Source organism: Nerophis lumbriciformis, linkage group LG25 (assembly GCF_033978685.3).
Source record: "Nerophis lumbriciformis linkage group LG25, RoL_Nlum_v2.1, whole genome shotgun sequence".
In the NCBI taxonomy this organism is placed as follows: domain Eukaryota; kingdom Metazoa; phylum Chordata; class Actinopteri; order Syngnathiformes; family Syngnathidae; genus Nerophis; species Nerophis lumbriciformis.
Window position 1 is genome coordinate 27,662,975 of NC_084572.2, and position 14,619 is coordinate 27,677,593.

At 42.7% G+C, this 14,619-nt stretch overlaps 1 protein-coding gene and 1 long non-coding RNA gene across 6 annotated transcripts in view; one reads left to right on the top strand and one right to left on the bottom strand.

Moving 5' to 3' along the window:
• The window catches only part of LOC133622026 (uncharacterized), a 224,737-nt gene extending 222,524 nt beyond the window's left edge, over positions 1-2,213 (bottom strand). For both annotated transcript variants that reach the window (XR_009817738.1, XR_009817737.1), the window contains exons 1-2: positions 2,159-2,213; positions 1,944-2,022 (exon numbers count right to left, since the gene is read on the bottom strand). This is a non-coding gene — a long non-coding RNA (uncharacterized lncRNA). The remainder of the gene's footprint in view (positions 1-1,943; positions 2,023-2,158) is intronic.
• Positions 2,214-3,979: 1,766 nt separating this feature from the next.
• fat1a (FAT atypical cadherin 1a) overlaps positions 3,980-14,619 on the top strand; it is a 193,118-nt gene continuing 182,478 nt past the window's right edge. For all 4 annotated transcript variants that reach the window (XM_072916081.1, XM_061984089.2, XM_061984090.2 and 1 more), the window contains exons 1-2: positions 3,980-4,115; positions 5,319-8,603. In XM_072916081.1, coding sequence (XP_072772182.1) covers positions 5,348-8,603 — 3,256 coding nt within the window. In that variant the 5' untranslated portion in view covers positions 3,980-4,115; positions 5,319-5,347. The remainder of the gene's footprint in view (positions 4,116-5,318; positions 8,604-14,619) is intronic.

Here is a 14,619-nt window from a genome sequence, read left to right on the forward strand (position 1 = left end):
ACACGGACGTAGGGAGAAGTACAGAGCGCCAATAAACCTTAAAGGCACTGCCTTTGCGTGTCGGCACAGTCACATAATATCTACGGCATTTCACACACACAAGTGAATGCAAAGCATACTTGGTCAACAGCCATACAAGTCACACTGGGGGTGGCCGTGTAAACAACTTTAACACTGTTACAAATATGGGCCACACTTTGAACCCACACCAAACAAGAATGACAAACACATTTCGAGGGAACATCTGCACCGTAACACAACATAAACACAACAGAACAAATACCCAGAATCCCTTGCAGCACTAACTCTTCCGGGGCGCTACAATATACACCCCCCGCTACCCCTCCCCTCACCCCCTCCCCTCCAACCCCGCCCACCTCAACCTCCTCATGCTCTCTCAGGGAGAGCATGTCCCAAATTCCAAGCTGCTGTTTTGAGGCATGTTAAAAAAAATCATGCACTTTGTGACTTCAATAATAAATATGGCAGTGCCATGTTGGAATTTTTTTTCCATAACTTGAGTTGATTTATTTTGGAAAACCTTGTTACATTTTTTTTATGCATCCAGCGGGGCATCACAACAAAATTAGGCATAATAATGTGTTAATTCCATGACTGTATATATCGGTATCGGTTGATATCGGAATCTGTAATTAAGAGTTGGACAATATCGTAATATCGGCAAAAAAGCCATTATCGGACATCTCTAATATGTATCCATATAGTCATTTCTGATGTACACTGAAATTTAATGAAAGGATATTGTATTTAAGTATGTTACTCGCTACTGTAGCTCATCGCACTGATGGACTTTGTTATGGTATTTTATCGTCAAATCGTTATTGCTTTTAGGTTGACCATTTTTAACATCGGTCCAGGGACAACGGCTAATTCGGGTACATTTACAGTAACTCTAGAAAGAGTTTCCGCAGCCTCCGTAGCAGAACCTTCAGGTTCTGTAACAGCTTCTTCCCTCAGGGCATAAGACTCTTGAACGCATCATAATACTCCCCTCAATTTCCACCCCAAAAACGGATTAACTCGCTGGAATATAAAAGACAATATAACATACATCCATAAACGTGGATGCATATGCAAAAGTGCAATATATTTATCTGTACAGTAATCTATTTATTTATATATGCACCTTATTGTTCTCAACGAGCTAATGCAACAACATTTTGTTCTTATCTGTACTGTAAAGTTCAAAATTGAATGATGTATTTATTTATTTTCATTTTTTATATAGCGCTTTTCTCTAGTGACTCAAAGCGCTTTACATAGTGAAACCCAATATCTAAGTTACATTTAAACCAGTGTGGGTGGCACTGGGAGCAGGTGGGTAAAGTGTCTTGCCCAAGGACACAACGGCAGTGACTAGGATGGTAGAAGCTGGGATCGAACCTGGAACCCTCAAGTTGCTGGCACGGCCACTCTACCAAAAGCTATACCGCCCTAAGTCTAAGTAACCCCTATTAATGTACACTGTTCCTGTCAAATAAATGGATAATAAATCAAATAAAATGGGGTAAATAATAGGAAAGTTATGACATTTTTAACAAAAGGCTCACACCCAAAATGTTGAGCCCCATTGACTTCGTATTCAAGAAGTTGACCGTAAATTAGTGCATTTTCATCGGTCCTCAGCTTTGTTAATATCGATCACAATAAAATGTCTCAAAATGCTGGTTTTATGTAAATCGATTAATGTTTTAAAGTGTTGAACAAATACCTCGTTTCTGTGTTTGCCCTTATGTATCCGCTACGAATATGATGTATTATTTAAAGATATATGATACATACTGGTACATTCCACAGACAAAATTGCAACACTTAAGAGAATATATAACCATTATTTGTTCATTAATGTAAGGCTGTTCTTTCTCTAAGCATACATTTAGTGTGACTAAACCATACAATAAGGTATTTAATGAAAAACTCACCATAAAGCAGCATATATTTAGGTTGGCTCCGTTGTGGAATTTTAAAGCATCATGGCGTCCTCGCCGACACGACACACACCTGTCATTAAAACACGACTATTGTCATATCAATGCTTCTTTTACAGTTCCTTGCATCAATTACATTCTAATTTCTCATATTTTGGGGTATTTACTCTCTTTTAAAAAAAATACCCAGTTTTGTTTGTTACTCCCACCTGTTGGCTTAAGTTATTTTAGTTTCCATCATCCACGGAAGAGAGAGTGGCGAAGAGGAACCGGAAGTGACGTCAGAGTTAAAAATAAAATATGGCCCTTTTTTAATAATAAACATGTTGTGATTTGATGGTGTTGTATTTGTATTATCTTATTAAACATCCCAATTAATGCATATTACTTTGCTTTTTAAAACTTAATTTTACGATAAACGTGACATTGTGGTACATTGTAACAACAATAGTTATCAACTTTTTTCTTTTTTTTAAATAAACCTTTATTTATACTATGAAACATTTACAAATAAGCAAGTAAATAATAATAATCAAAACATGTACAAAAACAGTACAAAACAACACCAGGGGGTTGTAAACTCAATAAAGCAATTAAAATAGAATGCAATATATACTGTATATATATATATATATATATATATATATACATACATATATATATATATATATTAGGGCTGCAACAACTAATCGATTGAATCGATTAAAATCGATTATAAAAATAGTTGCCGATTAATTTAGTCATCGATTCGTTGGATCTATGCTATGCGCATGCGCAGAGGCTTTTATTATTATTATTTTTTTTTTTAATAAGCCTTTATTTATAAACTGCAACATTTACAAACAGCTGAGAAACAATAATCAAAATAAGTATGGTGCCAGTATGCTGTTTTCTTTTCAATAAAATACTGGATAGAATAGAAATGTAGTTTGTCTCTTTTATCCGATTATTAATCGATTAATCGAAGTAATAATCGACAGATTAACCGAATGAATCGTTAGTTGCAGCCCTAATATATATATATATATATATATATATATATATATATATATATATATATATATATATATATTTATACTGTATATGTAACAAATAATAATAATAATAATAATACCTGGGATTTATATAGCGCCTTTCTAAGTACCCAAAGTCGCTTTAAATGTAGAACCCATCATTCATTCACACCTGGTGGTGGTAAGCTACTTTCATAGCCACAGCTGCCCTGGCGTGGCTGCAATTTGCGCCAAATGCACCTCCGACCATCATTCAATTCACCGGTGTGAGTGGCACCGGGGGCAAAGGGTGAAGTGTCCCGCAGCGATTTTTGGATGGTAAGAGGCGGGGAGCGAACCTGCAACCCTCAGGTTTCTGGCACGGTTGCTCTACCCACTACGCCATGCCGTCCCAATTATTATTATTATTATTATTATTATTATTATTATTATTATTATTATTATTATTATTATTATTATTATTATTATTATTATTATTATTATTATTATTATATGTAACAAAATGTAAAGCCATAGGCTCACACAAGTTCCGTAAATAATCCAAATTTGGAGCACAGCATCATAGTTTTCACAGTTGTTTGGTTGTTGGAGGTAGAATGCGTTTTAAAGAAAAGTTAGAATTATTTTTTAAAGGCACAAAAAACAGGTCAGGTATTGAGAAACTTACATTTAGGAATATACAACTTAGTATAACGAGGTTGCAAAGGTAAAATTCCTTTTCAATTTTTTTTTCATATTGTGTAAATCCAAATAGCACATATTTAAAACAAAGCACACATTTGTCATGAATATTGTACAGGATAAAATGACAGATGCCCTGCCATAGTGATCGACAACTCTCTTTAGGAATAAAACTTTGTACCTCTCAGCTAGAAAGTAGTTCCAGTCGTGCGCAGCGCGGAGTGATAGCCAACAGTGTGAGTAGGAAAGAGAGAGAGAGAGGGCGAGAGAGTGTAGTGCGCGCGGCGGAAGCGGGAGCGAAAGGGAAAGAGAGACCGCGAGGCGAGAGGAGGTTGCCCGCCTGGAGGATCCAGATGGAGGAGCGGCGAGCTGGGAGCCTCACGTACCACCATGCCGGCATTTGGACTACATAAAGTACACACCAAACCTCCGAAGCTCCGAGATTAACCATCATTAAAACAAAAAAAATAAGGTACGTGACACTGTTTGATGCAAACTATTCGCATTTTGTCCGGTTTTGACCTTCACTGGAGTGGACAAAAAGTTGTGCTTTTGTCAACTCCGAAAAAAGAAACCAATTCTCGACACTTTTTAAGTGAGCCTCAGCCGAAAGTAATAGTTTGTTATTTCAAAAAACTTATAAGAAGTCTCGTGTTTTTGGCAACGGCTTATTTCGTGCGTTTTTGAAGCGAATTCTTCGCTCCGTGGATGTTAAGGCTTGTGGGGGATGGGAATTCAAACAGCCTGCAAGCACCGAACTTCTTTTCTGCAAACTTTGCCATCATCCTTAATGATCGAATTCAAAACGACCGTTCGGATTTGTGTGTGATGTGTCAAAAAATAAGCCCAAACATGCAAGAAGTTTTTTTGGGGGAGGGCGCTTTCTCACCCTCAACAATGGTCGCCCACGGGCAGCAGATGGTTCTTTTGTACCTGCAGGCTATGTCGTTTGGAGATTTAAGGTGAGACACTCTGGCATTGATTTAAGATGTGATAACCCAGCATAGTCTGGTTTTTTTTTCAGTGCAACAACAAATAATATGTGATTTTAGTGTTGGGCTTTGTATGGACACATATGCACACATGGATTAGGCTGTAAAGTGCCTGTAAACGGATGAATCTGCACATTTTATGACTCCAATGTTGTAACTGTAATTGTTGCTGGCGGAGCTCGCTCGTGTTTGGCTCGCCACCCCAGAGTTATATCTTTATGTGGGAGAGGGGGGAGGACCACTTTTATGACTGCACAGGGAATGATTTTGCGTTTGCATGACATTATTGATGGATTGCGGATTGGAAGGGGTAGATATCATTCCTGCTGAATAATGTAATATGCATCGGTGCTGCATATATTTGCATAACTGCGACTGGAAAGTGTACGCACGGTGGTTTATGGGGCGATTTGTCGTCTGCGCTCATTAAGTGAGTGTTTGCATAAATGAGTAAATGAGTCCATCTCTGTTGGCATGCGGCATTGGGGAGACAGTGAAGCGGAGCAGGCTTAGATCTGATGACTGAAGTTCCTGCTCCGTTCACACACACACACAGAACTTGTTTGATCGCGTATTGCGGCAAATGCCACGTTCAGAAGTCAACATCAGAGAGGAAAGGACATTAGGAGTTCTCTAGTGTTGAAATGTGCCCGTGTAAAAGCTAATTAACTGTTTGTTTTCAGGTGGTTCCAGTGAAGATCAAGGTACGACGATGGGGCACCGCACGCTTTTGCTTGCCGTGCTCCTCCTGCAGCTCCTCTGCGGCTGCGCTGGCGACCAAAGGACAGCCAGGGCTGCTCCCTTGCAGTTCACCCACCCTGTTTACAATGCCACAATATCCGAGAACTCGGCTGCTAAGACTTACCTGGAGAGTCACACAAAGATGGGGATCTACGTCACGGACCCCGCCTGGGAGATACGGTACAAGATCATCTCCGGAGACAATGAGAACTTATTTAAAGCAGAGGACTACCAGTTGGGAGATTTTAGCTTTTTGCGGATACGGACCAAAGGAGGAAGCACTGCCATTCTTAACCGGGAGGTTCGAGACCACTACGTGTTGACGGTGAAAGCGTCAGAGAGGGGCACCGACATGGAGTGTCGCACCAGAGTGAAGGTGCAGGTGCTCGACACGAATGACCTGAGGCCCCTCTTCTCGCCGACGTCGTACAGCATCTCTCTGCCAGAGAACACGGCCATACGCACCAGCGTGGCCAAAGTGACAGCGACGGACGCCGACATTGGCACAAACGGAGAGTACTACTACAGTTTCCGGGAGTGGACGGACATGTTTGCCGTGCACCCGACCAGTGGCGTGGTAACGCTGACCGGCAAACTGGACTACTCCGAGACCAAGCTGTACGAGCTGGAGATCCTGGCGGTGGACCGAGGCATGAAACTTTACGGCAGCAGCGGCTTCAGCAGCATGGCTAAACTCACGGTGCGAGTGGAGCAGGCCAATGAGAACGCACCTGTCATCACAGCAGTCACCTTGGCTCCCTCTGACGCAGACCTTGACCCCACCTACGCCATTGTGGCGGTAGAGGACAACGACCAGGGACCGAATGGGGAGATAGCGTCCCTGAGTATAGTTGCCGGAGACCCGCTTCAGCAGTTCAGGGCTGTAAGAACCAGCCCCGGGAGCAAGGAGTATAAAATAAAAGCGGTTAAAGACGTCGACTGGGAGAGCCAGCCTTTTGGATACAATCTCACTTTGCAGGCAAAGGACAAAGGCAGCCCACCTCAATTTTCGTCTGCTAAATTAGTACATGTCACTTCTCCTCAGTTTAAAGTGGGGCCTCCCGTGTTCGAAAGAACTGTTTACAGAGTCAACCTGAGTGAATTTGCCCCCCTTCATACACCCGTCGCTATGGTAACTGCGCTACCCAAGTACTCACAGCTCAAATATGCTTTTAGACACAAATCTGACAGATTCATCATCAATCCTGATACCGGCTTAATCAGCACGGCGGCGGCGATCAATGCGGACGTCGCCATCCGGTCTGAGCTGGAAGTCATCACCAGTGACAAAAAAGCGGCGACAAAAGTGATTGTGGACGTGATTGATGTGAATAACAATGCGCCCGAGTTCCAGCAGACCTCCTACAAGGCCACTGTTGATGAGAATTCGCCCATAGGGACCAGTGTTGTGACTGTCAAAGCCACCGATCTGGATCGAGGCGAGAATGGCTACATTACTTACAGTATTACCAATCTTAACCCGCAGCCGTTTGTCATCGACTACTTCTCTGGTGTCATCAGTACCTCTGAGCTCCTAGATTATGAGCTCATGCCAAGAATTTACAGCCTCAAAGTCAGAGCCTCAGATTGGGGATCCCCCTTCAGGAGAGAAGTGGAAGCGTCCGTCATCATAACGTTAAACAATCTGAATGACAATAAGCCTTTGTTTGAGAATGTGAACTGTGAAGTGACTATGCCACGAGACCATGGCGTGGGTGAGCAGATCACTACGGTGTCTGCCATCGACGCTGATGAGCTGCAGCTCGTGCGGTACTATATTAAAGCCGGCAATGATCTGGATCTGTTTGATCTGAATCCAAGCTCCGGGGTGCTTTCACTCAAGCACACGCTAAGTGAAGGCGAGGCTGCTAAAATGTCCTTACATAGTTTACAAATTGTTGCGACTGATGGGGAACACGAGACTCGGCCCATGTATATGAACCTGACCGTCATCACGGCACGCAAACCTGTGCAGGTGAAATGCGTGGAAACCGGAGTGGCCACCATGCTGGCAGAAAAGCTGCTCCAAGGCAGTAAGATCCACACGCAAACCGAGCCTGATGATAACTTCATGGACATGCACTCAATCAACCGGTACGCGCCCCAGTTTGCCGAGTCCTTCCCGAGTGTTGTCGAAGTTAGAGAGGACATCCCCGCGGGGGGTCGAGTGGCTCATTTAGGCGCCACCGATGCAGACAGTGGCTTCAATGGAAAGCTTGTGTATGTCATTTCTGGAGGGGACACAGAAAGCCGCTTCTTAGTGGAAATGGAAACAGGCTGGCTTTTGGTTTATTCTCCTCTTGATAGGGAAACAAAAGATCATTACACACTCAACGTCACGGTTTATGACCTTGGCATTCCGCAGAAGTCCGCCTCACGCCTGCTGGATGTCAGGATCCTGGATGCTAATGATAATAGCCCTCAGTTTTTGCAGGAGTCCTACTCTGTTGAAATAACCGAGAGCACACCTGTTGGCAGGGAAATTATCCAGGTGGATTCTACGGATAAGGATCTGGGGCCGAACGGTGTCGTGAGGTACTCGATCTTGGGGGGCACAGATCATTTCGCAATCAATAAAGAGTCTGGGGTAGTGACCGTGACCAAGCCATTGGATCGCGAGCTCCATCCAGTCTATGTCTTAAAAATTGCGGCACATGACCAAGCGGTAAATGAGCCTCAGCTTGTGTCCACCGTGCTGCTCAAAATCATGCTGGAAGACGTGAATGATAACCCTCCTAAGTTTGTCCCTCCTAATTATCGCGTTAAAGCGAGAGAAGACCTACCTATTGGTACTGTAATAATGTGGCTAGAGGCCCACGACCCCGACATCGGACCATCCAGTCAGGTGCGATACAGCTTGATTGATAACGGGGACGGGAATTTTGAAGTCGACAAACTGAGTGGCGCCGTTCGCATCGTGCAGAACCTGGACTACGAGACCAAGCAGGTATACAATCTGACGGCCAAAGCCAAGGACAAAGGGAAGCCCATGTCCTTGTCGTCTACCTGCTTCATCGAGGTGGACGTGGTGGATGTGAATGAGAACCTCTATAGGCCATCGTTCCGGGGGTTCGTGGAAAAGGGATTTATTAAAGAGGACGCCATTGTGGGGACTTCTGTAATGACTGTTACAGCCGAAGACGAGGACAAAGGCAGAGATGGAGAGATCCGATACTCCATACGGGACGGATCCGGCCTGGGGATTTTCAGCATTGATGAGGAAACTGGTAAGTTGCTTTTTTTCCCCCCCTCCAGTGTGTCCCCTGTGTGAAGCCTGCCTTCCGCTTAATGTGATTTGCATTAGAAAAGTTTAATGAACTGTAGAAACAAACTTGGTTAATTCAGCCGTGTGGAACAATGAGGTAAGGGAGTATTCCTGCAGACTTGATTCCAAGTTTTTTTTTTTTCTGGGGGAACATTGGGGGCAGGGGGAGCAGCTGTTTCTCAGACCTGAGAGGACATTCTTAGCAGTCAGTGTGGAAGGATGCCTCTCACAGGCTTGACCTCTTTTATTTTCTCCTCCTCTGTGCTCTGATTGCCTTTTAGGAAGGTTGGGTTTTTTTGTATGATTATTTTATTAGCTGCCCAGAAATTATTTTAGCATTTGACTCAAAATAGTGAAAAAATAAGCAGTCTGGGTTTCAAGGAGTTCCTACCCCAAAATGTCTTCACCTGATGGGATTGTCTTGGCTTGGCTGACGAGCATTTATGGTTTTAACTGGTCACCACTTCCTACCGTACCGATACAGTACTGTAAAAGTCCTCAAGCTCCCACGTAGTGTTTTACACCAGTTTGAAAAAAGTGAGAAGGTCCTCAGTAGTGTATTGGAATGGTGGAAAATCTAGCCATGATGCTGGAATTTAGACAATGCTTTTAGTGAGACGGCATCATGTCAGGTTAAGAGGTATAGCCAAGCCTGCTTTTTACAAAGCTGACCCTCTTGTCAAGTGATGTGTGTGTATACACAGGGTGGGCCCATCCAGCGAGGGTCAGGTCAGAGGTGGTATCATGTCCATGAGGAAGGAGGTTTTTTTCTTCATGGCGTCATAAAAAGCTACAACCTAAAAGGCGAGAATTTTAGTGTCTCTTCTCTTCAAAGTAGCACAGACAGTAAGGGAGATCAGAGATTTTTCTCATGTTTGGTGCTCAGAAAAAGGCTCCAAGGACACACGCATTACTGTTTGAACATCATTTTAAGAAAGCCAGTTTCAAATAATAGTCATTTTAAAGACTTTTACAAGACACAGCAGGAAAGATGCCGTTAGCATGATACAAAGCCCATTTTCAACATGTCAAAGATTCTGGTCGGGATCTGGAAACATTGTCTTCAATCCAGCAGGATGTTGCCAACTAAGAGATAACAAACTGCAGCTCCCCAGTGGCTGGCAGCACACGTGCAGTCCCAGACCGTGACCCTGCTCCACTGTAAGCAAAAAAATAAACTGCAGTTCAATTGTGTTTCATTGCTATTTAGATGTGTCGTGGTCTGTTGACTCATTTTAAGTTCAAGGTGGATTTAAATATAAAACATTTATGTTGAAGTGTTTTCTACTGTGAATCTTTGGGGATTTGCTGGCACTTAGTGGTTGGTATATTTAGCATCAGGTGATGACACCCCCCTCATGAGGGTTATGCTTGTCAGATGTGGTGTGTAATGGACTGATTACTGATTTGCAGTGTAATATTTACTCATTTTCTTATCTATTAATTACGGACTTGATAATGATACCTGTTAGACTCTATCGTATGTAGCGTGACTTTTATCTGGATGGCCAGCATTCCCGCTCAACTCTTAATCCAGATCCATGCAGCCTGGTTTGATCCACTTGGTAATCCCCAATGCTTATATTAAGTGATTATCGGGAGGAACATTGATAGGATTGGGCTGCGTTATCGTGGATTATATGCAGGGTCTAAAGGCAGCCAAGGTGGTAATGCCCCTCCTCGGGTTTCACTAAACGATGGGTGTGGTTTGTTTGGCCAGCAAAGGCATTCGCAATATTACGGCTTTAGCGAGGAAAATGAAACAAGTGGTGCTATATACAGAACTGCAGCTGCATCTTGTGAATGTTGACCAGAATGTTTTATGAAGGTTCAAAATTAGAACAGCCGCACACAAAAAGAGAGAAGAGACAAAAAATGCCAGGAGCCACACACCTTCTGTTGTTTTTCTTTTTTTTTAATTCCAGGAGTGAGGGAAGACTGTTTCCGGTTTTACTTGGCCGTGGTAATTTAAAACCGCTGCTGGTTTTCTCGTCAAGACCGCATGGGATGATTGACTTTACAGTTTTTTTTGTTTCACACTGATCTAAAACCTCAAAGTGTCAAATGATTTACTGATTTACAGACAGTGGAGTCTCGCTGTGTGGAGTGGTTCCTGCAAGACTATAATATAATATAGTATAATTTCAGCGTATTTTTATCCAGAACTATTGCAATAGTAGTAGTCCAGATCGAGCACTTTGTTTTCTGATAGTTAAGATAACTTTAATAGTGTCACTTTTTCTGGCCTGCTTACTTTTACTTTCTTCTGTTGGTATTCCTGAATCTCAGTAAGTGTCCTGGTAACTTTACAGATCCACTTTAACCAAACATTTCAATTTGGTTCAATTAGAGACAGTATTTATTTTTTGGTGTTTGGTAGTTAAGATCATAGTTGCAAGGTATGGATGGCTTGTGTTGGTTTTTGAGGCGGAACAATTCACAAAATCACCGGTTCGTATCGTATCACGGTTTTGTGACATGGTTTTTTGGTTTGGTTCTGTTCGGTGTACATTGTTGTTTTTTTAACACCCAACAATACCATCCATCCTAATAATCCACCATTACCATTTATCAGTTGTGGTTTGTACAAAATAAAACCTAATAATGGCTCCTAAAGCTCAGGCCCTTGAATTAAATGCAAAAATCCCTACATTAATTGATAGAATACATCGTTTGACTATTTTGCCCAGTATTTCAAGTCAACGCATAGTACTGTAACATAATAATTTACCAATAAGTGCTATGTGTGTGACAATCATTGGTACTTTAACTTTTTTAACTTTATAAGGTCACATGTTTTTTTAGTAAAATAAAGCATGCACAAGGATGCATCAGTCATTTCAACACTGGTGGCCAGACTATAGAATTAGGCCATGTCTACACTAAGTCGTTTAACCCCTTAAACAAATAATTATTTAGCCTAAGCCCCGTTTCAGCCACACTAAACCAGCGTTTAAAGTTCTCCTCCTCGGACAAATTTTTACACGGGTAAGTGCGCCGTGTATTTCTTGAATATCCGACTCTTAGCTTTGTATGGACTCATTGATCGTTTACAAAGTATGTTTGGAGAGGCAGTGACGGCAGAAAGTCCACGCCACAGCCAGCTCCATAATAAAGCGGTTTCGTAACTTGGAGGTAAACACTGGAAATATGAAGGCGAGTCATCCAGACATGCCGTGTTTCTCATTCTTCTACATGTTCAGACGCTTGTGGAAGTCACACATGAATACCTTAAGAGAAAGCGATTGCAGCTATTTCGGATACAACACTTCTCAGGTGGCAAGAGAACTTTCCAATGTCCGGCCGGGTCAGCTGTGTTTCTACTTAGCGAAAAACTTCGTCCATTTGTTGAAGGAGAGTCAACGAGAATGCGAGCTCCCGTGGATGTGATAAAAAAGGTTGCGTGTGCTTTGTATTATCTGCTATTCGAGGAAAACTGCGAATGCATTTGGACTGGCAAAGCAGACTGTATCAGTTATTGTCCGCCATCTATGTCGCAGACTCGACGTCTCGTTCCAGAGTATATAAAGTCATCAAAAACAAATGGACAATGAAGAGGAAGGCAAAAGAGTGAGGAGTGTCCTTACCAGATATCTAGATCCCTAGTTTGATTGATGTAAAATGTTCTTTATCACATTGTTTACGTTTCTAATAAAGATTTGATTAATTTATGATGGCTCAGGTGTGATTCACTACAATAGGGCCCCACAGCACACTGTGCTCCAGTTAATTGAAATACCACAACACTGGATATTGTTCAGAGAAGTTAAATTTAGGAACTTGCACACAAAGCAACACTGGAGGTGACTATGACGTGTGCAATTTCCGCGCATGCGTACTAGGTCGCGTTGCGCCGGCGGACGGAGGGGGGCGGGGGTCTTTAACGGTGGCATTGTTGTGTGTGCACACGGATAAGGTTAGGTGTGATTTACCCTGGATAACCTTATAAACGGGGCCTTGGAATCTGTGAATGAAGATGTTCAGGATGCTACAATTACTGGCATCAATGGTCGCGTCGATAAAGACAGCTAGCGAGCACAGTGTTTTTCTATGCTTTTCACATGTCTTTTGGACCACTAGTAATCATACAATGTGTAAAAAAAGGCATATCAACTGACGTGAAGAAGTAATTTGGGAAGTATTCGACTCTTTGGAGTAAGAGATGAGTTTCGTAGTATTTTTGTAACGTCACCAACTCGAGGTCTACATGTCCGTTGTGTCCTTGAGCAAGACACTTCACACTTGCTCCTGATGGGTCGTGGTTAGGGCCTTGCATGGCAGCTCCTGCCATCAGTGTGTGAATGGGTGAATGTGGAAATAGTGTCAAAGCGCTTTGAGTACCTCGAAGGTAGAAAAGCGCTATACAAGTATAACCTATTTACGAGAGATGTCCGATAATGGCTTTTTTGCCGATATCCGATATTCCGATATTGTCCAACTCTTAATTACCGATTCCGATATCAACCGATACCGATATATACATATTTATCATTGAAGTCACAAAGTGCATTATTTTTTTTAACATGCCTCAGAACAGCAGCTTGGAATTTGGGACATGCTCTCCCTGAGTTGGGTTGGTTGAGGTGGGCAGGGTTTAGGGGTAGCGGGGGGTGTATATTGTAGCGTCCCGGTAGAGTTAGTGCTGCAAGGGGTGCGGATGTTCTCCCGAAATGTGTTTGTCATTCTTGTTTGGTGTGGGTTCACAGTGTGGCGCATATTTGTAACAGTGTTAAAGTTGTTTATACGGCCACCCTCAGTGTGACCTGTATGGCTATTGACCAAGTATGCGTGCATTCACCTGTGTGTGTGAAAAGCTGTAGATATTATGTGATTGGGCCGGCACGCAAAGGCAGTGCCTTTAAGGTTTATTAGCGCTCTGGACTTCTCCCTACATCCGTGTACCACTCCGTACAGCGGCGTTTTAAAAAGTCCTAAATTTTACTTTTTGAAACCGATACCGATAATTTCCGATATTACATTTGAAAGCATTTATCGGCCGATAATTTCGGCAGTCCGATCTCTACTATTTACCATTTACCATTTACATTTCACTTCCTGTTGTGTCTGTTGTTTCTACTCACTGCCCTTACCATTAAAGTAAATCATGTTCAAAACCCAGACAGATTCAGAGTCAAACCTTTTCCCCTGGATTCATGAGTACACGAAAGGTCAAAGGAAAATTGAGTCGTGCATCTTTAATAACCAGGAATGTGTGGTTTAGATGGCTGGATTAGAATGGAGCGCGCCTGCCGGTGAGATCTCGCTCGTGAAAACATGTTCAGAACATGTAGATTTATCTTTTGTAAAAAGGTGACTAGTGGACTGTTCTTTCTGGGTGAAAATAACAGATGCCGACTGTATAATGTATGCATTGGCCTTTCTTGTCAGATAATATATGCATTGCCCTTTCACTCCGCGCTGTTTGCAGCCCGTGCGGTGAAGGCATTCTCTGTGAATGCAACACTTTGACAGAAAATCACGCTATTGTATTTCCCCATTTGTGCTGTTTTGTACCCCCCCTCCCTTCTCGTATGTGGCTGTGGAACTTACCCGTCACCGTAATGGAAAGACCCCGAGTCAAAAAGACCGAAAAAGCTTCGCCCTCGCTCTTAGTTAGCGTTGAGATAAAAGCAAAAACAGCTAAGTGGCACCTGAATCCAATCCAAACAGTGCTCATGCTTGATTGCCGTTGCTTTGGAGACGGACGCAGGAATGTGCGGGACAAAGTTGATTGTCGGTCGCTAAACGAAAACCACACTTCGGCCATTAAAGTAAGGATGCTGTGCTGCGGGCTCTCATTAAAGCTCCTTAAGGAACTAAGAGCTTCTTTGTGCACAGAAAAGGGTTTGTTCATTTACCTGTTTCCCTGCTTGAGGTCAGTAAATGTCAATAACAAAAAGAGCTGGATCAGAAGGCAGCTGTGTACCTGGTGTGGCACTAAATAAAGTAATCCAAGTAGTAGAAAAACACACCCACAA